The 26796-nt window shown below is 44.2% G+C and overlaps 2 protein-coding genes across 5 annotated transcripts in view; one reads left to right on the top strand and one right to left on the bottom strand.

Moving 5' to 3' along the window:
• Positions 1-9712, bottom strand: part of HEMK1 (HemK methyltransferase 1, mitochondrial release factors N(5)-glutamine) — a 53649-nt gene extending 43937 nt beyond the window's left edge. For both annotated transcript variants that reach the window (XR_013835570.1, XM_079964455.1), the window contains exons 1-3: positions 9578-9712; positions 7288-7764; positions 5014-5105 (exon numbers count right to left, since the gene is read on the bottom strand). Coding sequence is in view for 1 of the 2 variants with exons in the window: in XM_079964455.1 (XP_079820581.1) it covers positions 5014-5105; positions 7288-7539 (344 nt within the window). In the remaining variant the exon portion in view is untranslated. The remainder of the gene's footprint in view (positions 1-5013; positions 5106-7287; positions 7765-9577) is intronic.
• A 2609-nt stretch (positions 9713-12321) lies between these two features.
• On the top strand, positions 12322-24152 carry LOC307210529 (uncharacterized protein C3orf18). 3 transcript variants are annotated; one of them, XM_079966455.1, is made up of 5 exons: positions 12322-12455; positions 14827-15232; positions 16036-16061; positions 17563-17692; positions 20278-24152. In XM_079966455.1, the coding sequence occupies exons 2-5, from the start codon at positions 14999-15001 to the stop codon at positions 20347-20349; spliced, it is 462 nt and encodes a 153-aa protein (XP_079822581.1). In that variant the 5' UTR covers positions 12322-12455; positions 14827-14998; the 3' UTR covers positions 20350-24152. The 3 variants fall into 3 exon arrangements, with proteins under 3 accessions (XP_079822581.1, XP_079822579.1, XP_079822580.1); XM_079966453.1 differs by having other exon boundaries at positions 12348-12403; positions 14841-15232; XM_079966454.1 differs by lacking the exon at positions 12322-12455 and adding an exon at positions 12858-12953 and having other exon boundaries at positions 14841-15232.
• Positions 24153-26796: the final 2644 nt, after the last annotated feature.

Below are 26796 nucleotides of genomic sequence, written 5' to 3'. Positions count from 1 at the left end.
CCACATCTGGAATTCAGAAGTCTCATCCACTGGAAGTAATACAGCCATCATGACTATTAGCCACGGATAGCCTTATCTCCCCTGAATTTGTCTAATCTCCTTTTGAAGCCATTCAAAGTTGGTGGCCAACACCACACCCAGTGGAAGCTAATTTCATTTTTTTTTTTAATTTTTATTAAGAGTTTTATTAATACAATGAAAAAAAAGAAAACAGAATAGACAAAAAACAGACTAAAAGAAACAAACATAAAATTTAACATCTTGTAATAACCATTTTTTCTTCATTTTTGGACTTCCTCACATCTCCCGCTCCTGCATTCCACATTAATAAAACTTTAGCCAGCAACTTATCACCTTGTTTCCATTCTTATTATACACATTTTCAATATTTTGTCCCTAACCTTGAATATTTTATCTGGATCTTAAACCCCTAATTTTAACATAATATTTATTCAAAATTTATTATTCTCATACAATTCACTCATTCTCATAATCTTTTCAACTAGCTTTATGGTGCCCTGTTGTTTTCGAATCTCTCATCCTTCTTAACACTCATATAGTTTACAGTGTTTTTGTAAATAGTCCTTGAATTTCTTCCAATCCTTCTCCACTGCTTCTTCTCCCAGGTCTCGGATTCTGCCAGTCATTTCTGCCAGCTCCATGTAGTCCATCAGTTGCATCTGCCATTCTTCCAGCGTGGGCAAATCTTGAGTTTTCCAATATTTGGTGACAAGTATCCTTGCTGCTGTCGTTGCATACATAAAAAATGTTCGGTCATTCTTTAACACCCTCTGGCCAACAATGCCCAAAAGGAGGGCCTCTGGTTTCTTAGGGAAGGTATACTTAAATACCTTTTTCAGCTCATTATATATCATTTCCCAGAAGGCCTTGACCCTGGGGCAAGTCCACCAGAGGTGAAAGAACGTTCCTTCAGTTTCCTTACATTTCCAACACTTATTATCTGACAGGTGATATATTTTTGCTAGCTTGACTGGGGTCATGTACCACCTATATATCATTTTCATAATGTTTTCTTTCAAGGCATTACATGCCGTGAACTTCATACTGGTGGTCCATAACTTTTCCCAGTCAGCAAACATGATGTTGTACCCAATATCCTGTGCCCACTTTATCATAGCTGATTTAACCATTTCATCCTGTGTATTCCACCTCAGCAGCAAATTATACATTCTTGAAAGTAGTTTAGTCTTAGGTTCTAACAATTCTGTTTCCAGTTTCGATTTTTCCACCTGGAATCCTAACTTTTTATCCAATTTAAAAGCCTCTTTAATCTGAGCATAATGTAACCAATCTCGCACTTTACAGTGGAAGCTAATTTCATAGTATCGTGCTGCATGAAGAAGCGTTTCCCTTTGTCTTTACTGAATCTCCCAACATTCGGCTTCACTGGATTATCTCGGGTTCTAGTATTATGAGAGATGGCCTATTTTTCACACTGTGCATAATCTGGCACTTCTATCATGTCCCCTCTTGATATGTTCCCCGCTGATCATGTCCCCACACAAACCCCCAAACTCTGCAGTCTTTCCTTACAGGGGAGTTGGTTCCATGCCTTTGAGCGCTTTGATTGCCCTTTCCTCCAGTTCAGGTTCAGTTCTCTCCTCCGACCATTCACTGAGCAATGCAAACATTCATAATTCTGGATAGAAAGTCCCTTAATAACCACTTTGAGCAAATTGATCCAACGAAGCATTCCTCTTTGCTACACTTCCTTTTGTGGGTGCTGAATCCCCAGTTCCAAGCATCAGAAAAAGTCACTATCGGCATTTCACATGGTAGATTCCATCCAGCAAGAAGGAACTCATTCTAGATTCCTGTCTCTAAAGTCTGTCATTCCTGACGGTGCTTAGTATAAAGCTAAAATATGACAATCAGGCTCACAAGGCTACGGTAGAGATGGGAAATCTGTCTCCCACCATGCCCTCCTGGCTCTGTCACAACACCCCACCATATCCCTCCTGCTAAGCTGCAGCCATGCTAGTGACCAGGTGTGTGTTGCTGCCCCTCCTTGTCGGCCACTCCTGGAAGCTGGCGTGCAACATCTAGAAGGGCAGTCTCCTTATTCCTGTACTATAGGAAGGCCAGGCAGCTGTCATGTTACCATAAGCTTCTTGGTCAGGTATTCTTGCCATCTCCTCACAAAAAGCAAGCCACACATTCTACCCTGAGGAATCATAAACTAACCAAGGTACTATTCTCACTCCCCACCCCCTTTATCTCTCAATATACACACTTACTAGCGTCAAGATAAGGATCCAGGATGTTTAATTTAGAATCCAATAAGGTTATATATTTTAGCTTTCAGGTACGTACAGATCCAAGAAATCTACTAAGAAATCTACTGGCATCTTTATTAGCTAGGCAACACACTCTCTGGCAGTTAAATCATTCTTCATGGGCAAAAGGCATTGTGAATGCCCACTTGTCTTAAAGGTATCCGCATTGCTTAACAGATCTGATGTGTACCTAAACTCAATCATGTGCATTTTTTTTATTCTGTAATCTTTTCTTATAGGGGAAAAAGAAAAAGAAAAGCTTAGAAGGCTGTATTGTCTTTCAGCTTCTGAAGCTGAACCACTGCAAGAAATATCCATGCTACCCATTTCTCTCTCTCTCATTCTCTTGTAACATTAGATGGTCCAAGAACAACCAGGAACTGAAGCTTGGTGAGTTGGTTGCTTAGCTTGGCCTACAACTACAGCTGCAACAATTATTGTTGGGGTTTGCATAGTTTATTCATACTTTGAATACCTGAGTCTCCTTCATGATTTCTGGGCAACAAGAGAACAAAGCCAGAGACAGGAACAGATGACTTGTATGCATTTCCACCTACAGCAACATAACCTTGAACTGCTTTTGGTTCCAAAGGCTCACAGCATCTTTGTATCTCAACATCTACTTTTTTAACTGCTTACTGAACTGAAGCTTGTGTTAACTTAACAATGGACTTTCCCTTGTCTTCTTTCCCAACTTTGCTGACAGGGTTGTTCTTTCTTTTGTAAGCCTCCACATATACAGTCCACTTACATATTAAATGTAATATGTACAGCAGTAAATGCAATCTTGACAACACTAACTAGGAACTAAGTTCCATTAAACTCACTAATTAAGCATAAATAGAATTGGGCTGCACGTACTACTTTTGTGGGACTCTTAACTTTACATGCACTAATGATTGGGGCACAAATGAGCACCTGAAATGCAGCAAGAATAGCACTAGGAGTCAGACTACTGGGAGGCTGGAGAAAAAGATATAACCTCACTGTCTTCTCCTGCACATCCATTTTGCAGCTGCAAGTCTCCTCTGCAGGAGTCAGCTGTGAACCATTTAGCTTTGTGAGAAGGCAGTGCCCTCTCTGACCTGTTGGTCAGGCTGCTCTCTGCAGCAACACTAGAAATGTGCATTAACTTTATTTGTATATATTTTTGGTCACTTAATTTTGGTTCAGCTCTCCACTTGTTATATATGAAGTCTAGATTATTTCATTGTAGTAATGAATTAATCTTGTGCTTATTGCATTGCTGATTTTGTCTTATTTCAATTTATTATGTCCCACAATACATTTTTCCAAATGTTATGTATCTTGATAATAAGTAAATATTTATTGTGAGCCCCTTTGGGTGTCAAAATGTTTTGGGCCAGCCCTGCTATTGCCCTTCATCTTCAAAACTTTTACTCAGTACCTTCAAGAGCTAGATACTATTATTGTCTTAGTGGGGTTAGAGTACAATAAGGGATGCATGTGGCGCTGTGGTCTAAACCACTGAGCCTCTTGGGCTTGCTGATCAGAAGGTTGGCGGTTTGAATCCCCACGATGGGGTGAGCGCCCATTGCTCATTCCCAGCTCCTGCTAACCTAGCAGTTCAAAAGCATGCGCTCGTTTCCATCACAGTATCCTGTTGTGCCAGAAGCGGTTTAGTCATGCTGGCCACAGGACCTGGAAAGCTGTCTGCAGACAAACACCGGCTCCCTTGGCCTGAAAAGCAAGATGAGTGCCACAACCCCATAGTCGCCTTTGACTGGACTTAAATGTCCAGGGGTCCTTTACCTTTAGAGTACAATAAAACAGACCCCATATTCAAAGAAGTCCATTTTTCTGTCCGATTCTATATTGTGGGGCTACTAACAGATTCTAACAGTGGGGCTACTTGTATTTCTCCTAAGTTTTAAAGCATAAACATATTAACACAGTAATAACAGCTAATTTGTTTCAACAGGAGGATTAATTAGTATGCTGATTGCTATAAAATCAGAACCAAAGAGACAGTGGGCAATTGGATTCACTATCCAAGACAATGAGTTCCAATACTGTATTTTCTTAACCCTAATTGTTCTAAACTCACAAATAATTTAAGAGATTGTGGCTTTAAAATGCATGCAAAATTGTCGTTATGGGTGCTAAGAAATCTATAGAACTGATTCAGCTACTATAGATGAACACATTTCAGCGATCCAAGCCTTAAATATTCTCCATCTACCCTGGACGTCTCTTTGCTGGAAATGCCTCATTTATTTAAATTATTTAAGGCCACTTAATTTTTGAATGGCATTGTGTAAGCCTAGCAGCCCAGCTTGTTACTTGCACCTCTCTGCTGGCTCAGTTATTGCAAAGGCCCTATGGATTTAAAAAGGGATTTGCTCATGATTTATTAAAGTGCTAAATGGACGGCTAAATGTTTGCTACTATACTGCAGAGTGGTAGCGAGAGCTCAGCAGCTACTTCTAGCACTAGTACCTACTGGTTTGTCTTGCATTTTTTTTTTTATTACTAAGTAATATGTAAGGGTGCATATTTCTAAGCTAAATTGAGGTCAATTCCCATTAAAAAGAATGAATTTAAATGTATCCTTCCAACCTTGAAGACAGGACTTGACCCCTGTCTTCATTTTAAAACTACTTTAGCTGCCTGACATTCCACAAGCATCCTAATAGAACAGTTTTTTTCTGCAAAATCCTTGAGAAAGTGAAACAAATCAGCGTTAAGTACCCACCTTTGTAGCCGTTTTGCACATAGCTGCTGGATCTGTTCTTGTTGCTTTGTGGAGAGGGGAGTAGAGATGCTGCTGGAATTCAAGCTCTGAAACTGAAAAGTTATTTACAGGCATTTAGACTAAATTCTGGTAGCCCACAAAACTGAACACAGCAGCCAGGAGGGTTAAATGCTTTTCTTGATGGTCAGCCCACCTACCCTCTCCATTGTACTGTGATAAGAGCTCTGCTGGGTGAGACCAAAGGTCTACCTAATACAGCATTCTGTTTCCCAATGAACAATTAGATTTGGGGTGGAGAACTTGTGGCTTTCCGGACGTTTAAGGTAAATGGACCCCTGACCATTAGATCCAGTAGCGAATGACTCTGGGGTTGCAGCGCTCATCTCACTTTACTAGCCGAGGGAGCCAGCATACAGCTTCCGGGTCATGTGGCCAGCATGACTAAGCTGCTTCTGGTGAACCTGAGCAGCGCAAGGAAACGCCGTTTACCTTCCCGCCAGAGCGGTACCTATTTATCTACTTGCACTTTGATGTGCTTTTGAACTGGTAGGTTGGCAGGAGCAGGGACCAAGCAACAGGAGCTCACCCCGTCGCGGGGATTCAAATTGCTGACCTTCTGATTGGCAAGCCCTAGGCTCTGTGGTTTAGACCACAGCACCACCCACGTTGCTAGACTACAACTCCCATCTCCCCTGACCATTGACCATGCTGGCTGGGCCTAAAGAGAGCTGAAATCCATCAACCTATGGAAGGCCATAGAACCCACTAAATTTGATTAATCTGGAAAACCAACAAGCTGGGAATGAAGGAAATAGTCCCACAACCATTCACTGGCATACTGCCTCATGAACAAAGGTTCCTAATAGCTATTATGACCAAAAGCTGTTGATAGGCTCATTCTACATAATTTTGTCCCTTTTAAAACAGCCTCACATTTAACAACTATAGCTATGCAGAGGAGCAATTGGGCTGTAGAGGATGGTTTTTAGGCTTCCTATCCTAAGTAGCCAGCAAAGAAGTGAACAAGGATGGTGGCTGAGGGGTAGAGTGTTGTGATTTCCCTCCACCATTCTGCCTTGCCATGCAGAAAGGAAAGACCCTTCCACCAAGACTAGCACAGAAACCAAGCAGGCTGGCACAGAATGAACTACCGTATTTTTCGCTCTATAACACGCACCAGACCATAACACGCACGTAGTTTTTAGAGGAGGAAAACAAGAAAAAAAATATTCTAAACGAAATAGTGGATATATGATTTTTGTGGTTCATGCTGTGGCCACAGACATGTGATCTGACAGTGAGTTTGGAGTAGCCCAATGCAAAAATCCTGAGGATCCATGTGGATCCATGCTTTGTAACCATGGAGGAGGGAAGGAAGGGGAACCATGGATCCTCTGCTCACGACTGCAGCAGATCCCCCCCCCCCGCCACCCGCCGGCATTCGCTCCATAACACACAGACATTTCCCCTTACTTTCTAGGAGGAAAAAAATGAGTGTTATGGTGCAAAAAATACGGTAAATGCTCCATCCCTACTTTTTCAGTTCACTTACTGGAAGGCAAGTTTATACACTAGACTGCTAAGAGGCTACTAGACTGCATTTCCATGCTGACCACAGAGGATTTCCACCAAGGAAATGCAGGCTACTAATCTCTTATTAAGCTAGAAAGGTTAGCTATTGTTTATTGGTTGCTTAATAGATTAATTCATTCATTCCTTTCTCTCTCTTTTTTGCTGGCTAGTAACTTTGTGGGCTCATTTACCAGTCTTGTAAAATGTCTTCTGAGCAGTCTCTCCCTTTCTGATGGCAAAGCAGTAAAAAATCTAAGTCCCCTGCAGTACTTCAAACCAAAAATTATGGGCTTATGAAAATTGGGGCAAACTTAAATGTCAGACATTTTGACCAAATAGCATGCTCCAAACATCCACAGTGGTACAATTTATTTCCAGTTGTGGAACTGTTTAAGCAATTATTTAGCCATTACAATCTATGGCAAACAGATATAAATAGCAATCCAGAAAAAGCATCAATGATGTAAACAGGATAAACTGTACTTGGATGCTACTGCAAACAGCCGATGTGCTTGGTGAACCTTGATCAGAGCAAAGTTATTTAAAAGGAGGTCAAGGCTTAGCCTCTCTGTCTACAAGAAGCACTATTTACTTCATTAGAGTGCAGAATTGCTGGCTAGTGAATCAGACATGAGGCAGATCTTCCAACATTCATTTCAGTGCTCTGCACAGACAACCACTATTTTACCCACATCACTTAACTGTTTTTGCTCCCAGGACATGAGAAACAATATATTCGGAAGATGCCTGTGCTTCGGGGATCTCATTCACTTCAAACATGTCTTGCCAGTAGTTGACCAAGTCAGCAGCTGTAACCACACCTGCCTTATAACAGAAATACTTTCTTAGCAGTCTGTGACACGGATTTAGATTGAAGCCTTTGGCAGGACTTTTCCCAAGATGAGGGAACAAACTAAAAATCTTCCTGTACAAAGAGCTAGTAAGAACTTTCATGGCTCCAGAAGGTTATGGTTTCGAAGAATGAGAACAGGCTCAACTTTTTATAGGCCACCAAAGTACACCACAAGTCTCTAACACCAGCAGTCTGGTTTAAGAAAATATATCAACACAGGACACTCCAGTCTCATCAGTGCTTATACAGCAGAATGTCAACAGGAGATTCCATGTGTCCTCTTGTCCTTGCAGAGCACACAGGTGATTCATTCATCCAGTAGTAACCTAGAGAAAAAGAGACAACCAAAGGAAATCATCTCAAATTCAGGATAAGCTCACTTACCATTTAGGTTGAAGTAATTTTTAAGGAGGTCATTATAAACACAGCATAAATGATGAACTCATATGACACATGAAAATGAAGAAGGCATAATGCATTTCACTTTCCATAATTGTGATTCTAACCACATTTGAATAAAATTAAGCAGTACTGAAACTGCCCAGATTTGCTTTTCACCAACACTCAAGCTACAGGCTAGTTCACAATCAGGAGGGTGCTAGTATGCTCATGTCCTGTTTGTGGGTTTCCAAAGGGCATCTTATTGACCACTGGGGGGAACTGAATGCAAACTACAAGGGCTCTTGTTCAGGTGTTACATAATTCCTACACACATTGTTTGTCACACATATACTATACACCAAGGGTACACAGACTATAAGCTTGTGGGATCTGGTTTGTTTTTTACTTGAACTCTGAGATATACCAACCGGAGCTTAGCACAAAAGACTTAGAATGAAAGAACTCTGAGCCCAGGAATTTGTTGTGAGTAGAAGAACGGAATGGAAATCACAATATACAACTACGTCCTCTGTAGCTTCTCAAATAATTCAGAGAGCTACCAGTAGGTCTGGATCTTTCTTCTGCTAATCCCAGCTATATACATGATGCAATGGTGATATTGTCAAATATTGTCTTGACTACATGTGGATTTCCTTTTAAGAGTGCCTTCCGTCTGTGGCCTGGGACATTCATCCTAAATATGTTTACATAGGAGATTAGGCCCAATAAAATGAATCTAAGTGAGGTGTGGGTTCCAACCATCTGCAGTGGTAGGACTGATATTTGGCCAGCTTTAGACTGATTAGACTATAAAATATAAAAAACCACCTTTTTTAATTCATGCTTGACCAGTTCACAAATTGCCCACATAGGGAAAAAGATATAATGGACAGCTGATGCAGGCAACAAAGCATAGGAATATAGAATGGGAGGTGTGGATAAAAAGAACCAAGGCTCCTCTATAATAAAGAATATAAAAGGTATCTGTGCTATTTTGCATTTTTAAAAATGTCTTCCTGTCATGATCCAAGCAGATCAGAATGTTACCCCCTTTCTCCAAATAATCAGGAAGTAGCCACAGACAATGAGAGTTGACAAAATAGTCTGAAATAGTTGAAAGTAGTTGTTTCCTGTAACACACACACACTTATTTTGTTCTGGTGTCATTTCTGATCAAACAGGTAGCAACGACAGGAACTTGTACACATAGATGATAGTGGAATGAGCACAAATGCCTCTGGCAACAATACCTGCCTCCATCATCCCATCACCTTCTGCTGTGAAGATACTATCCTCTGTGAGAAGTGAGAGTGTCACATACAATCAACAGGAGAAATAGGAACTAGTATTCTAAGCCCAGGAGGGCACTCCATGGCATGCTTGCACATGAGTTTAACGGGATTTACTTCTAGGTTAGTGTGCAAACCTTACGCTGCAAACGACTGCAGTTTAAAATACATTATTCGTTGGGTGGAAGGCTAAACCATTTTGAGCTAAACCTTCACAGAGCAGTTTCCGCCGCCCGATCAATGCAGCTGAACAGCAGATAGATGAAGTCAGAGAGAAATTCTGAATAAAGCGCGGGAACGAAGCTTGGCTTAAGAACGGTTTCCTATTTAAAAACGGGGAGAAGGAGGGAGACCAATTCGCAGGTCCTTCCTTCTAAGTGAGAAGCCTTACGGAAGGCTTTTATGGACGCGTACAAAAAACATTATACCAAAATGTGGCGGCAATGAGATATTTTGTTCCTTTATTTACCTGCAAATTGACAAAGCACCAATGCAACTACCGCGCTTCTTTCCCAAGAGCAGGAGGCGAGACTCTTAAGCAAATTACGAGACTGGCAAGCGACGCACTTCCGGTTGGGGCCGCAAGCAACACGGCCTTACTCGCTAACAGGGACGGCGGCGTACAGTTCCGCGTGAAAGGGAAAGCCTCAAAGCGTCAATCTTCCGTAAAAGGCAGAGCGAACGAGGCAAGGGGGACCCCGCATGGAAGCCTTAGCCCATTGCAGCAGTTCCACAGGAATGGCTGCGGCAGAAAACTGTGCACTAAAGAGAGAAATAGAATCTTCCTTGCAAGTTCACTTGGAAGGAAGTCCTGCAGTGTTCAGTGTTTCTTAGGATTTAAGGCTTAAATTTAGCACGGGGGCGGGGGGGGGGAGAGAGAAAGCCTGATTGTGTTCATGGGGCTTCTTTCCAAACAACTGCGTATAAGATAGCCCACAGGTGCTGTTCTGCCGTTGTCTCAGCATCTGTCTCTTTCTGGAGACAATGGAGGAGTGTGTCAGGGACTGGCTGGAGGAAGAGGAGTAGGGGGAGGCATCCGCCAGGGAACCCCCAAGGGGAGCCCAGGAGGCGGAAGGCTCAGAGCCAGGAGATCAGTGGTGGGACACTGAGGAGAGGACAAAGGGAGAAGATTGGGAAGAAGTGCCGAATGCCAAAGGGGCAACAGGGTTTAGTGAGCAGGGAGAGCCTGTGCTAGAGAGTAGTTCAGATTTGGCAGCTGAAGCAGAGGAGGGGAGTCAGGAGGCTGCTGAAGAATCCCAGGAATCTTCCTGTCCTGCTTCAACAAGCTCCCCTCCCCTCCTCCCCCATCTCCCAGAAAAAGCAGAATAATGAGGAGGGAAGGACAGAGGCCAGAGGTATGCACACACAATTTGAGACTGCTGGGGAAGAGCCTTAGAGAGGCGTGGAAGACAGGGACCTTCAGTCCTGGCAACTGCTTCATAGGGGCATAGTTTGCTGAGATCACTAGGTCGAGTTGTGTGTTTGTTTCCTTGAATAAAGAGATAATGGAGATCTGCTTCCTTTATTGCTGACCTGTGTCTGACTCCAACCCTGATAGAGTGTGCCTTTGTGAGTGAAGTCAAACTGTTGTAAGGCCTGTTGTGGCTGTAGAGACCAATACAGGAGATAGTTATATATATTGTAGCTGGGGCAGATGAAGGTGTCAGATTGTGCTGCTACAGATCCATCATGGTGTTTCTTCTCTCTGTGCTCCTCCCAGTGGTCATTCCCCTTTGGCCACTGCTGTGGATTCACAGCCTGACTGTTTCCAGGTACTGCAGGGATTCCCAAATGGCAGGGTTGATGTTGCTAGTCTTCATGTCACATTTGCATACATCTTTGTAATCCAGAGTTGGTCTGCCAGCAGGCCGGATGCCTGATGCCTGAAGCCAGCTCCCTGTAGGGGATCCTTTGGGATTCTGTCATCTTCCATTCTGTGGACATGACCAGCGTACGTGCTGGGAATGTGGGCTTGAGAGGGCACTTTTTCTTTGATATTCTGTCCTAAGTAGATTTGAGAACTGTTGCCTCAGCGCCTAGGACTTGCCGATCGAAAGGTCGGCGGTTTGAATCCCTGCGGCGGGGTGCGCTCCCGCTGCTCGGTCCCAGCGCCTGCCAACCTAGCAGTTCGAAAGCACCTCCGGGTGCAAGTAGATAAATAGGGACCGCTTACCAGCGGGAAGGTAAACGGCGTTTCTGTGTGCGGCTCTGGCTCGCCAGATGCAGCTTTGTCACGCTGGCCACGTGACCCGGAAGTGTCTCCGGACAGCGCTGGCCCCTGGCCTCTTGAGTGAGATGGGCGCACAACCCCAGAGTCTGTCAAGACTGGCCCGTACGGGCAGGGGTACCTTTACCTTTACCTAACTATTTCATAATACTACTAATAATAATCACATACTGGTTTTCATAAAAATATCTAGAAAAACAAATGCAGGTTAGTAGCATCATTTTGCTAACTGAACCTCAAGCCACTTTCTCATCACCCTCGTTGGGGTCTCAAATGTAGAGGTTGGTCAATAAATAAATAACTGAAGTGGTTTTGATAATGGATTACATGCATGCTGAGTGGAAGCGCAGATCCAGCAGGGGGGCTCAGACAACAATGAGTGCTGCGTTTTGGGTGGGGAGGAAGCCTCCCACTCCCAGCATTTGATGTCTTGCAAGAGACAACTGTAAGAATCATGAGACGGAGCCTCTGAGCATGGGCAGAGCACTCACCTCTCAAAGGTAGTTAAAACAACAGCAAATGTATGTTGCAAACATTAAAGAACCCGCCCTCCCCCCCCCCCACACATACACGTTTTCTTCATTGCTTTCTTGTTAGGGAATTCGAGGATGGGTTTGGAGGCGCGCAGCCGGTAAAATACAGTCCTGCTGAGTAGGCAGTCTGACTAGTCGAGGACCACTTTACACTAGACGATGGATTTGCCCCAGCCAAGGGCACAGCAATAAGGGGCAGCTGCCGAGAAGAAAAACCCTAGTAGAGTTTTCACCGGCTCAAGCGCCTGCTCCATCGCCCTGCCGGGCACGCGAGCTTCCTTCGGCCGACCGCGAGACGCGCCCGGATCCAGGCTTCTCGCCGTTCATCTCCAGGGCTCGCATTGCAGCCCATCTCTTCGCGGTGGCATCTCCCCGCTGTGAGTGACATCCCGGCCGGCCAATCCCGAGCCACAGCGCTGTCCTCTACTGGCCAATCCCAGGGAGAAGGGGAGATCAAAGCGGAGCATCAAGAGGGCCGGTGACAGGAGGGAGGGAGGAAGGGCTTCACCCAGCATCTCGGGAAAAACAATGGCAAGTAAGACCATGGCAGCAGCAGCAGCAGCAGCAGCTCCTGCTTTCCTGTGCAGGTAATCCGAATAGCAGCAAAGCCCCCGGAGCCACCCAGTCTCCCAGCAACCAGAGCGATGTGCTGAGGTCCCCAGCCTAGGCGGCCATTGCATGGGAAGCGGAGAGGGGGGCAAGAGTCTTCCACGTCCAGCACAAGCGCCCCTGGCTGGTCCTCATCTCTTTGCCCTCCTCGCCAGGGCCACTCTCACAAGTTGCAGACGGGGCTCCGCCAGAGTGTCAAAAGAAGGGGCGGGGGGGGGGGGCTAACGTCTCCCTCCCTCTTTGGCCTCCGCGATCCTGGGCTGGGCGGGGGGCTGCATTCCCAACCCAGGCAGGTCAGCGTCTCCGGGACTTGCAAGGGACCCGTGTCCTCCTTGCCCGGCGATCGCCTCCGTAAGTGCTGGTGTCATCATCATGGTTTTGTTTAGGCTGCTGCTAAAGGGGCCCGGCACGGCCACGCGCGCCCGGCAGGGAGCGAGGAGGTCGGCGCTGACCTCTTAAGCAGGCCACGGAGATGGGTGGAGGCGGTCGGGGGGAGCGCCAGGCCAGCCAGCCAGCCACCCCAGGGAAAAACCCCCAAAATCATTCTCGGTTCCCTGACATCCATCATGTGTTGTACCTTTCCCTCGAAGGCTTCCTTTCGCTGTCCTGGTCTGTCACGTTGGGAATTGGGGAAGTGGGACGGGGAGCTGGATTTAGTTCAGAAGTGGCTGGGAACCGACTCATCCCTTGCAATAAGCAGAGCTCTGCCCGGACAAAGTTTCTCTTTGACTCTCTTTCTCTCTCTCTCAGTGCTTAAGCGCACTTCCATGCAAGGCCCCAGCCAAGCGGGCAATTCTTCTTGAGGTTCAACAGGGCCTTTGGGAAATAGCTCCCCACCCACCTCCACCCAAAAAACCCAGGCTGGTCTTGTATAACAATGATAATCAATCTTGGGAAATGAAAATCCATTTGCATGTTTGAGCCACACAGTTCTCACTACAGAGCAATTAAATAAGTGAATGAAAAGTCGGGGTGGAGTTTGCTTTAGAAAATAGACTTCTATATTAAAAAGTGTCCCAATGTTCTTTCCTGGTTTCCTTCATTCTCTTGAGCATGCTCCTCTCCTGGGGAAAGAAGGACACCTGAAGTGATGGGGAAAGAGTCCTAACCACATATGAACTATGATGGCTGAGGTTCAAAGTGGTTAGGGCTGCTTAGGGATGGGATGTTGTGGTCACGGTTGAAATTTCTTTGAAAATGTCAGCTCTGATGACAACTCAGCTGTAGCAATATTAAGGCAAAAATAGTGTCTGGTTAAAAACAGCAACCCTCAAGGGTTAAAATAAAACTGAGGCTGCTGCAATGCGCTGCACATTTACGAGAGAGTAAATCCAACTGAACACATTGGGACTGCTCAATAAACATGCATAGCACCTGAATGCTGGCATATATGTGCAGGGTGTGTTTTAGCACAGGGGAAAAGGGCATTTCAATGGCATTTTTTTTTAAAAAAATGTAGTAACAAATAGTATGGAGTGCCCAGGGATATAACTGCAGTCTTATGCCCACTACCTCCTGTTGGGAGAAGATGCCATTGAACTCAGTGAGGCTTGCATACGAGTAAAGATGCCTAGGGTTGTACAGTCATTCTCTTAAAATTCAAGAATTCATGCTCTTTCATTAAAACTAACTTAGCAACAAAAGGAAGTGCTTCACACAATGCATGCATGTAGTTTGTTTTTTGAACTTAACATCACAGGATATTGTTATAGTGAGAATATGTTTAAATGACTTGATTCAATTCAGGAGAACTGATCTGTTGGTAACTAAATTTCATTGCCAAAAGTGCAATAGTAAGGATTAATAAGAGGCGTGGGATATTGCTATTGAATCTTGCCTTGAAGGCACCTCAAGTACTGTGCCCATGTTGCTTGACCACACCCAAGTCCACTCACATGATACTTCTGTAGGCCAGCTGACTAGGCCATGTGAGATTCCAGAAGGTCAGCCGGCCACCTGGTGAGTTACTTGATACTCAGCTAAACTTATTTCTACTTTATTGACTCACATCTATGTTTATAGCACATGCCACCATTCAGAAGGCTTGAGCTGAGTAACTAAAGTATAACCTTCCTAACAAAACATAATGTTCAAATTAAAAAAGGAATTCATTGAGACTAGCTTCTGGGGAGATGTGTCTAGGCTTGCGGTATTAGTGTTGTAAGGTGGTTAAGAGTTTGGTTCAGATTTCAGCTCAGCCGTGAATGAACTGGGCTGGCCTTAGGCAGCTTTCCCTCCTCAGCTCTTCATCTATAATATGGTCCTAAGAATACCAGTATAGTTTAAAGGGTTGCTGTAAGGATACCTTGGGAGGTAACGACTGATTTATCCTTTCCCTTCTATTGCTAGAGATTAGCCAATAGGACTTCAGAAGAGCAACGGAAGAAAATGCAAGGAAAGAGCTTTCCCATCAGGCTTCTTAACTGAAGAGGCAAGGAAATGCACTTTGCAGCAGAAAAGTAAGAACATCTTTGTTGAAGACATCAATCAAGGAGAAGACAACCAAAAGCTCCGGCCCAAAATGAATTATAGCACATCCACTGCAAACACTTTGTACCACAGTGGCACTCCCACTTCCGAGCCAGACCATGGCATGACTGTGGATGGTGCTGGATCAGAAACTGCTACGCTGACCCCTGAAACCAGCAGCTTTAACAGCACCAAAATTCCAGATGTGGCTGGCAATGGTTCTGGCATGGGGACCATGCTGCTGTCCTTCGGCATCATCACTGTGATTGGGTTGGCTGTTGCTATGGTAAGACGGTGTCTACCATGTGGTTCCTACAGGAGGGCTGCAGATTGCTTAGTTCAGGAGCTCCACTATAATATTTCAAGCAGGGTACAAAAATGCTTAAGACTGGGCCAGTCCTTGGGTGCCAGTCTACCTTGATCATGTATCAGTTTAAATGGCACGGCTTTTCACCGAAGGACCCTGGGAATTATTTTCTCATTTGGTTGTTTAAAATCCTCTGTTAGAGATCCCAAGACACCCCCTCTCTCCAAAAGCACAGAACTGCCATTTCCTAGGAAAAGCGAATAATTATTAAGTCTAGCTATAGGGTTGGCTTCAGAGATGAAGTGCAAGCCAGTGCATGTCTACCCAGAAGTAAGTTATGTTGCGCTCAATGGGGCTTGCTCCAAGGTAAGCATGTGTATAGACTTGCAGCCTAAGGTTGCAATCCCATTCATATTTTCCTGAGAGTAAGCCCCGTTGAACACAGTGTGACTTACTTCCAAGGGTTGCTCTGTAAATTAAGCTGTAATCCAATATGGGCTTATTTGGGAGTGAGGTTTCCTTCTGATTATGCATGTCTAGGATTGCTCTCTTAGTTACTGAGTTACCTCTTACTAAGGTAAAGTAAACTGGGTTTCCAACTAGTTCTTCCTAGTATGCATGAGTGTACACAAATGCCCCAATCCTACACCTACTTTCCTAGGAGTAAGCCCCATTGCACTCAATGTAATTTTGCATGCCAAAGAGTATACAGCACTTGTTTTTCCTAGGAATGGGTGTGAAAAGGTTTCTCCAGTACTTACAACAACTTTCTGCTTTTCTAGGTTTTATATATCAGGAAGAGAAAACGGTAAGTGCCCCTTGCTGTTGGTAAAGCAATGTTTAGAGACTGATTGTTTCTGTGTTTGAAAATCTCCTGTAATAACCTCTGCATTTAGGCAGCAGAGACTGAACCAAGCCAAAGATTGTACCATTAAAGCAATCTTATACATGCCTCCTCAGAAATAAGTCCCATTGAGTTCAATGAGATTTTTCTCCCAAGTACATACATATAGGATTTCAGCCTAAATGCAACTCTGGTTATGTGGTCCCTGCTCAGAGTACTTAAATTCTAAACGGTTGCGGAGGGACCACTAGGGGCGCATCGGAAGATGGCTGACAATAACATCTCTCCGACCCACAGGGGGTAATTAGGAGGCTGTGATGGGAGTAAATAGCCTTCCTACCCCCCCAGGATTGGGGGGGGGGCTGCCCTTGCCTGCTGTGCCCTATACCACCCCCGAATTTGAGGGGATGGGGGCACTAGGCAGAATGCCCTCCTGTGGATCTCAGCGCTCCTGGACGCTGTCTCTGATCCGCGCCTCTAGCTGCAAGAACTTCAAAAGGAACAATTAGGAAGAAGTGAATGCACATATTTCAAGGAAGGAGGGGGAGTAAAGACTGCTAACTGAAGAGTTCTCTGATAAACAAGATGAGTCGGAAGAACAAGAATCAATCATGAGAAGACAGCCAACACTCAGTATGGCAAAGGGACTGGATGGGGGAGGGGGAAAAAACTTTTCTTTCTTTCCTCTATGTGATTAAACAAGAACCCCCCCCCCAAGTCAGAAATGCCGTTTTAATGACTTAAGCAGTGGATTTACGTCTGTGTGGAGATAAATTTTCTAACCAAAGCATGTTTTAAGAAGAGCGTGGAAAGTTTTAAGAGCTCTGGAATGACGCAGTTAAAAATACCGTCGCCATATTGGTAAGCTCTGTCGGAGGACTTGAGTCTGGGAGGAGGAAAAGAGCTGTTTTTATACTGTGGGTGAGACTCCTCAGTGGGACTTAAGAACGACAGATCCTGAGATTAATGATGGAAAGAGTGATGTTATTTATGAAAGTGATGATATATGGAAACCATCACGATATGAGGATTGGTCGAACGGAAAAATCCACACAGGATATAATTGGTGTTTATCTGCTTAAGGAGACTATCAGAAGAGATCATAAAGGAAAAAGAAAAAATGTACGAACAAGATGAGATGTGGAAACAGCAAGATAAGACTGGATAGAATTATGAACTTTATCTGGACTGATTTGGATATGAACGCAGTAGCAAGAAGATGATCGGAATCCCCCTTCGAAACTTGAAATATGGGTCCCCTCAACAAAAATTTAAAATTCTGCTTTGTAATTCAGAATTTATGTGATTTGATTTGATTTGATTTGATTGGTCGGTTAATAAAAAAATATTTTTTTTTAAAAAAATTTCTAAACGGTTGCTGAGCAAAAACTGGAACGTTGATGTTCCTGCGCAGTCCGATAACGTCACAGTGGTGGAATTTTCACTGTCCGTTTCCCCTCCGTAGACTAGAGAAGTTGCGACATCAGCTCATGCCCATGTACAACTTTGATCCTGCTGAAGAACAGGATGAGCTGGAACAAGAGCTGTTGGAGCATGGCAGAGATGCTGCTTCTTTGCAGGCTTCACAGAATAAGGTAATCTCCACCCCCCCTCCCGCCAACCAAGGCATTGATAGTTTGGTATCTTAAAGGGGTATTGTGATCATCTCTGCTTGCATGGCTCCAGGCTAGACCCACATCAGGTTAGAAGAAGATTTTCTGTGCTGCTTTTCCTTCTGAAGCCATGACTCTTTCCCCCTTTTTCAAAGTACATACCGTATATGGGATTGGAATTTGTGATCAATTTTAGTCCAAAATTAAAAGGTTTCTGTAAGTGATTATAAAGGATTAGCTGAAGTTATTGCAACAATATGTGTGTGTGTGTGTGTGTGCGCGCGCACACACACACACACACACACACAACTTTCTGATTTCAATGGGAGCTGCTTTGAGTAAGTGCACAAAGGATTGCAACCTCTAATACTAATAAAATGAACTGAGTGGAACCTGAATGCAGGAGACACCTGGAAGATTCATTTGTTCAGCTGAACTGTTTAGATGGCAGTTGTAATGGCCCTATAATCCTTGTCCTAAATGTGTGAAACTGCTTTTATACTGCATCAGACCATTGGTCCATATAACCCAGTATTGCCTACTCTTGACTGGCAGTGGCTCTCCAAGGCTTAAGATACAATTCTTCAGACATAAGTTCTTTAAGTAGAGTTTCTGGGATTGAACCTGGTATCTCATGCATGTAAAGCAGGGGTGACCAGGCCTGCAGGATCTCCTTTGGGGTGTGTGTGTGTGTGTGTGTGGTGGTTTTTTATTATTATTACTAGCACTCTGAGGTTCCCTAATGACAGTTGGGTGTAAAATAGTAACTCAGGCCGGCTGGATGCTCAGCCCAGGAATTAGCGATCAGCACCAGAGTTCTTTCACTCAAAAATACATGCCTGGTTCCCCTCGCCCCCCATAAAAAAAAAAAATACTTTGCAGCAACATAATTTGTGGGAGTAAAGAGTCTTTGTTGTTGCTGCTGCTGTTTCACCCTTGAGAATACTAAAACCTTGCTAATCTACTGCAAATAGCCAGCAATCATCCATTAGATCCTGACCTACCTTCTGCCTTCATTTAATGTAAAGCATGTATTGAAGTCAATATGATATAGAGTGGAACTTATATTGGCTGCAACTCTCAGAGTTCTGAAAAAATAATGTTGTGTTAAAAACTGATGAGGGAGAAACGCTTCACAAATGCTCAGAAGAAATCTTTACTATTGCTCTGCATGCTTCGAATTAAGCTTTTGCATAGAAATAAAAGGGTGGCGCTGTGGGTAAAAGCCTCAGCGCCTAGGACTTGCCGATCGAAAGGTCGGCGGTTCAAATCCGAGTGGCGGGGTGCACTCCTGTCGTTCGGTCCCAGCGCCTGCCAACCTAGCAGTTCGAAAGCACCCCCGGATGCAAGTAGATAAATAGGGTCCGCTTACCAGCGGGAAGGTAAACGGCGTTTCCATGTGCTGCGCTGGCTCGCCAGATGCAGCTTGTCACGCTGGCCATGTGACCCGGAAGTGTCTGCGGACAGCGCTGCCTCCCGGCCTATAGAGTGAGATGAGCGCACAACCCTAGAGTCTGGCAAGACTGGCCCGTACGGGCAGGGGTACCTTTACCTTTACCCTTATAGAAACAAGTTCCAGAACTGAGCCCTGGCTTCCATAAAGAAGGAGAGGAAAGGAGAAGCGTTAGCTGGTCTCACAATGTATGTTTGTTTTTTCTTCACATTTTCTCTAAAAGCTTAGCCAGCAGGAACAGGAAGATCCGGTATGTTTCTGTGCAGGTGGCGGGAATGGAATAGAGTAGACCCTTCTCTTGTACCTGAACCTATCCTGTAATAGATCAGTAGAGAAATCCTGGTAGCTTTGAGAAATTTATCTTGGCCGTGATCAGAGCGACAAGCTCATGCCAGCAAAGAACCTGTTCACATTCACATTGATAACTAAGGAGATTATGAGCTACTGGTTCAGTGTGATGAAATCAGTTCTGCAATATTATAATTAAAAAAACAAACAAACAGCTTTTGAGGCAGTTTAGCGGGATTTTAAGCCAAAGTGGAACATGCTTAGAAATAGCAAATGGCTCTGGTAGGCTTGGAGCTGCCCCTGGCTATAGGGTGGTAGTGATTGGGTGCCACCAAGTTGGGGTTCTGAAAAGTCAGAGCAGGGTAAGGCTACCTCCTTACCCACCTGGCAGTGCCATCTCCTTGGGTCCCCTTCCTGACAACACTCCAGCGAGGCGGGTACTGCAGGGGCCTCTCCTAGTGTGATTTCCTCCCTATTCCAAGTCCAGGGCCATGACAGTAGCAGTTGCAACACCTGCATTCAATTTTTGCTTCATTTCTCCCTCCCTGCCCACCTGGCGTTTTTCTTCCCCTAACAATATTTGTTTGTGGACAACCACTTCCTGCCACCCAGGCCACCAGAGAGCAAGAGATTAGTTGTGTGTTTACTTTTACGATACATGGACCTTTAAGAATCTGGCTCGCTATTACTTCTGTCATAGGATTGCCTATGAGGGCAACATTTTACAGGTCCCAGAGAAGCAAATGAGGGTAAAGTACACACAAATTCCTTCTTAAATCTGTTTCTACCACTGTCTCTTTCCGATTTCTTTTTTTGTTTGTTACAGACAAATCAAGGAGTGCTCCAGAGACCTAGTCGCCTTGTGTTCACAGATGTTGCAAACGCCATCAATGCATGAGCAGTGCTTCCTCAGTCCGAGAGGCAGGAGGGTGACACCAGCCAGCTAGCAACTTGCCACGGACAGTGACCATTGATTCCAGCTGGGGTAGAAGGTGCCAGGAACCAATGTGAAGCCTGTCGGGAATCTGTTGCCATCAAGAAGCTACTTCACTCAGAGCTTGATTGGTAATGCCAATACCAAGCTGTGTGTGCTGAAAAGTGCAAGGTTATTTGAGATAAATTGATAAGAACATGCATTGTGACAGGCTAGAGTTAGGAATGAGAGCATCAGTTTCTAAGGCCTTCCTCCTTTGGGTTGTTGTCAGAGTATCCTAACGTCAGAATCTTGCGGGTTAACTCAATCCACTTCATGCAATAGACTCCCATTCTCAGATATGTGGGTGCATCTTTCTGGCACTGGAAGCCTGGGCAGTTGTCTCTGTCATCTGGACTCAAGCCTATATTATGATGTGCACCTGGTTGTCCCATCTCATGTTTCATGCGCATAAGAGGCTGGCCTTAAGCATAAGCACAAGGTCCAGAATTTTCCTTGCGACCTTCTATTAGATTTCTCCAGCGCAGGTACTCTAGCTAGCTCACCTTGAGGACCATTCGCAAGATGATGCTGTAGAGTGTGGCTTCTAGAAACTGGGGACTCTCCCATATCAGAAGGGCTACCTCTCATGAGCACTTAACTAAAGGGAGAGTCTTAGAAGTAGGAGCAGCAATATGTAACTCATGGATTTTGAGATGATTTATCCCATCCTTCTTCAGCCAAAGACAGTAAGCCTTAGCTGAAGACCAGTTGCTTTTGGAAGAGTATTGTGCTCACATGCGTATTCTTGCATATACTTAATCAGATATGGGTTCATGTCCATATAGAACAGTTAAAAGCCTGATCTGTGTCTGCCACAGGATCTGCATTCAAGGTTCTTTTTGCATTCTTTTGAAAATATTCAAGAACGTTACAAGAAAAGCAAAAAGTGCAGGACAGTTTTGTACATTAGGTTCTTGTTCATGGCTCTGTGTTCCATGCTGAAGATATTCGTGATAGTTACTAAATCGAATAAATCCTACAATACAGGCAAACCTCAGTACATGTAAGTTAACACAGTTTTATTTTACACTCCTGGTAGGATGGGGAGGAGAACGTTGTTATTTATTTATATATATATATTAAGATAATTTATATCCCAGCTTTCGACTAAAAATAGAATGCTCGAAGGGCTCGGGGTGTAGAACGCAGATTTTGTTTTGCCCCCCTTATTTTCAGCATAGGACCAAGGAAGAGAGGGGATTACCATTCCTCTGGAACAGCCTTTTCCAATCGGATGTCTTGGACTACACCTCCCATCAGCCCCAGCCAGCCTGAGGGCTGATGGGAGTTGTAGTGTGAAACATCTGCAAAGCACCAGGCTGGCAAATGCTGATGTAGAACACAAGGGAACAATAGTGATGCTGATGTAAAGGGTCGTGTTCTGAGCAAAGAAGCTCCACACTGTCTTCACTGGGAGCTCAGGTTCCTTATGGTTGAACAGGGATATTTTGGGACACTGAAATTTTCTTTTAGAATTGTGAATATGATAGTTTTGTTCTCCTCCCCAGTGGTGGCTTACATACTCAGGAATTTGCAGTAGCAGCCAGGTGCTGCGTTAGGTCAGTCTTTGTGGTCTGATTATGTCTATGCCTGTTTCTGAAACCCTCTTGATATTTACGTATTTATTAGATTCCTATCCTGTCTTTCCACCTCCATGTTCGAGGAGACAAACCAAATAGCCATTACACGAAACTGCTGTAACAAATCAGTCAAGAAGCATCAAAGTAAAGTGCAATCAAAGTACAATCAAAGGGACAGTGTTTCTTGATGGAAAATGGGAGAGCCTGGTTTGGACCCTCCTACTGCTGGCGGTTGGTTGTGCCCTACGATGTCATTAGTGTACAAAGAGAAAAGCCGAAGCATGGGCAGGTAAGAAGCCCTTCTGCTATCCACGATCACTGTGCAGTTCAGCAGCATAGCTCCTTGTACCCCTCTAGATGTTTTTGACCACAACTCCATCAGCCCCAGCCAGCATGACTAATGGTCAGGGAGGATGGGAGATGGAGTGAAGCGTAGAAGGGCTACTGTGCAAGTATTGACATTTGTGGGCATCTATGCACTTTAGCACAGGTTCCAAAGCTAACCACAAACTACTTATTTATGTGTGGGCTGCTTATCAGGGCAAAGGAAAGTGTAGTGCAGTATAAGTAGGATTTCATATTGAAGTGTTTGTGGGGGATGAGAGTCTCCTGGCTGTTCTCTTCTGTGCTCCCAAGGGAGCTACAGCAGCCGAAACGCACTTCCGTCACCTTCTTCGGTTTCCATTGGGAACAAAATGGGAAGCTGGGGGGAAAACGTCAGAGAAACCTCATTCCAATCCTTTAACCTTCTAAACCCAGTTTCTCTTTCCTCCCTTGATAGAATTTTTTTGCTTGCGTTTCATGCAAGAGGCAGGTTGTGATCATGCAAAGCTGGATCCGTATGATAGATTTGAGATGCTCTGCTGTCATGCAGATGAGTAAGTGGTCTGACATATGCGGAGCGGTACTGTTGATGTGTTGTCACTGAATGTGCCCCCCACCCCCGGCCTGTGCATGCAAGTTTGCCACTCAGGTCTTTTCTAGACCTGCAAAACATGTGTGTAGAGGTGTATAATGCATATGACTGGCGACGTGAGTATATAGTGTCAAACTCCATGAATTAGAACTTTGCAGCCAGTGTTAAGTCTCCCTACTCCCTATGTATCTTCTTCACTTTTGGGGTGTGTATAATCGCATCGGATCATGGAAACTTTCTCATTCAATGATCATTTCCCGAGGGCATTCACACAAAAACCAGTAACACAATTCCCTCCACCAGTCCTACTTGACACTCCGAAAGAAAGAAAGAAAGAAAGAAAGAAAGGACTCTCAAAAGATTCCAAGGGCTTAGCTGAATCTACAATTCACAGATAGCTTTCACTGTGACTTCAATTTCCATTGCAACCCAGATCTATAAGACGACAGAAACCCTGGCTGGCATTGATGGCATTCAATAAGGCTGTAGCTTATAAAGTGAAGTATATTGAGGCATTAGAGGTTGGCAATAAGGCCTCCAACACTGAAGTATCAGGTGGTTCTTTATCAGGCAGCAGCTGCTACTCAGAAGTCATGCACCACCCTTTGCCAGCCATAAGTTTTGGACTACAATGCCCATCTATACAGGCCAGTATATCCCCAAAACATTTGGAGGGCACCAGGTTGGCAAAGGCTGCTCTATTCTTTGCAGTACTGGGTTTCTTTTTCTCACTGACAGCGTTGGCTCTTTCGCATTCTCATCACCGAAGCAAAAAATAAAATAAAATAAAAAATGACTGGAAAATGAAATTTGTTTCCAAAGGCAACAATATGCTCCATGAAGTGCCATTAACTGAAATCCTTGCAATTCTCAGGCACTTGAAAACATAGAGGCTGAGTGATTAACTTACTGCATATTTGGTAGAAACGTGCACTTTGATCATAGGCTGTTTCTGAAGGGCATGCTATATATAGTATGAATGGTTCTGGAAAGGAAATGGGATATTATTACCAGTTCCTTTCTGCCCTGCATCTGGAAGGCTTTCAGTACTGTAGTGCTGATGGCTTCACTGAAAGGGCAGTGCAGGAATTTGTTAGGCTTGTGTACCATCGTATTCTTCGAATGCAATAGCCCTTTCTTACATGGTACTTGGAAGTCTCTGCGTAATGTAGGATAACCATTGCAATATGTTCCTGTATTTGAGACGTTATTAAAATATTTATGTGAAATCAAGCGTGTGTTTTACTTGTTCTGCTTGCTGATCCGTGGGGCTGCCCTTGAGACTGACCCAGAAACTCCAGCAGGTGCAGAATGGTATGCCTGGTATGCCCCACAGAGGAACTTACGGTCTTCAAATAAAAACATCTTGAAGGTCCCAGGCCACAGAGAGGTTAGGCTGGCCTCAACTAGAGCCAGGGCTTTTTCGGCTGCGGCTCCAACCTGGTGGAACGCTCTGTCACAAGAGACAAGGGCCCTGCAGGACTTGACATCTTTCCGCAGGGCTTGCAAGACAGAGCTGTTCCACCAGGCCCTTGGTCAGGGCGCAGCCTGACTCCCTCCTTTGGCAATCTTTACAAAACTTTAATTTATGGTTGCCATCAATTTTGATTTTAATTAATTTTTATAATGTTTTTATAATGTTGCACTGTTTTAGTGTTGTTAGCCGCCCTGAGCCCGGCTTCGGCTGGGGAGGGCGGGATATAAATAACATTTATTATTATTATTATTATTATTATTATTATTATTATTATTATTATTATTATTATTATTCTGAAGTATTATCCTGAAGAGTATTACTTGGTAAATGGCTGTCAATGTTTTGTCTGGTATGTGACAGCTTTCGGTAGTAAACTCACAGGGTGAAAAACAGTTGGTGCCCTTGCGCTTATGGGAGGACTTTTGATTCAGCAGAGATGTATGCTAATAGGAGGGGAGATAATTCTTGCTCTATTTGGGACCCACCAGGATGGGGTGGAAGGTGGCCCCCCAACCATCTGGAGGAAATTTTGAGGTGCACTAGTTGCAAGCATGTTTTTAGTCAAATTCAAAGTGCTGGCTATAAGGTCTACACCAGCAGATCTCCTAACCTGCCCCACTACTTAGATCAGCAAGGTTTGGGGAAACACAAGAAAGAGAGTCTTTTCTGTGGTGGCTCCATGGCTCTGGAACGCCTGACCAGCTGCTCTCCAGAAGGCTACCTTACTTCAGACATTTTGGAAGGCCTTGGAGTCCTGCCTGTTTTATATGGCCTGTTCATAATCAATGCATTTGGGGGGCTGGTATTTTTTATTTGAACTCCCAGACTTACAGAAAATATGTTTTGTATTTTGGCCTGAGTGTTCTTTTATTGCTTTGGGAGAGAGTCTGTAGAAATGTTTATTCTGAGTTCTTAAGAATGCAAGCTTGAGGAAGGCAGTCTATATACATAATTTAAAACAAACAAATAACACTCAACAGGAAGCCTCAGTCAATCCCAGAGCTCTGCCATGTGTCCCTCTTTGATACTGTTTGCTACAGTTGTGTTTTTACATTTTAAGGTGTACATATAAAATTGTAAGGCTGCAAGTCACCTCTACATATTTCACAGGAACCATTGACTCTGTGCTGCCATAGTCATTCCTGTCTTTTGCATCCCATCTTCATCATACGTTGCCAATTCAAATAGTCAAAGCTCAGCTACTTTATGATGTGCAAATGTCCCACACTCCCACTGTGCTTATCACATCTTGTACGGAAGCACAAAGTCCAAGAGAATTAGGAACCAAAAGGTGGTGTTGGAGATACAGGCTTATTAACGGAGAAATCAAAGACCCCCGCCCCACTTCCCACCTTTAAAGGCATAATCTTCCCCCTCTTTTTTGCTCTATCAGTAGATCAGTATCAACTGTCAAAAGCTCCCCAAAATTTTTTAGACCTCAGATGAAACAGATCCTAGCTTTTCTTCTGCATCATCTCAAGCAGTGATCTTCTGAATAAACATAAACCCAATTTTCTCAGCTGTTTCTGGCCTGCTGCATTTCAAAGACCTTATCTTCATAAGAAAGTCCAGGGATCTTTGAGGTCTATGCCCATCTGAAAATGCGGCACATCAATGCGGCATAAGGCATTCAGGATTTTACAAACAGCAGTGTGTTAGGGCCATGCTGGCTGGGGATGATGTGAGTCCACAACATCTGAAGAGCAACAGCTTCTCCAACCCTGCTATAAAACTGTACAATAAACAAAAAGCTATGTATTTGGATTTCTGTTTCTTTAACCAAAGGGTGGGGAAATCTGTTGCCCTCTGCATATTGTTGGACTACATTTCCACCATCCCTGATAATTGCCCTTGCTGACTGGGGCTGATGGGAGTCCAACATCTGGAAGGCTATAATTTAGTGACCCAGATCACCTAGCTGGTTGAGTTGGGCTGAAGAATTGCAGTGCCCCTCTCTAGATGGCGCTGCAGCACAGAAAACAACACATTAGCTCTCTCCTGAGAGCTGCGCTGGTGTTGTAGGACCTAGGCAACCCAAGTCACTTTTTCGAATCCCCTTACAGTGTGATAAATATGCAAAAATGACCTGTTCTTACAGATCAAGGACTAATCTATTTCTTGAGGAAGAGTCTTCTTACATCATGATGCACTATCCCAAAGCTACATTTGCTCACAGAAAGGTTGCAACTGTTTCCAGTAAACAAAGATTTCCTTGAGAAGCAGCAGGTACACTAGACTTGCATGGCAATCTTTGCAGTCCAAGCCATTTATGCTGAAAAGGTGAACAACAGCCCTTTATTGGACCAAAGGGATGAGAAGAACCCAAACCCAAGGACAACTCCTGGGTTACTTTTTTCCAGATCTTCTTTGAAAAAGGGCATGTTTACCTCTTGCTT

Source organism: Podarcis cretensis (assembly GCF_951804945.1).
Source record: "Podarcis cretensis genome assembly, chromosome: 2".
NCBI lineage: Eukaryota > Metazoa > Chordata > Lepidosauria > Squamata > Lacertidae > Podarcis > Podarcis cretensis.
This window is presented reverse-complemented; position numbering and strand designations above follow the sequence as displayed.

Bases quoted from the DNA above. Each gene is read 5' to 3' on its own strand.
- LOC307210529 (XM_079966453.1), top strand. The intron at 15,233-16,035 runs GTAAGACGGTGT...CTGCTTTTCTAG, and splicing joins TTGGGTTGGCTGTTGCTATG to GTTTTATATATCAGGAAGAG. The intron at 17,693-20,277 runs GTAATCTCCACC...TGTTTGTTACAG, and splicing joins TGCAGGCTTCACAGAATAAG to ACAAATCAAGGAGTGCTCCA.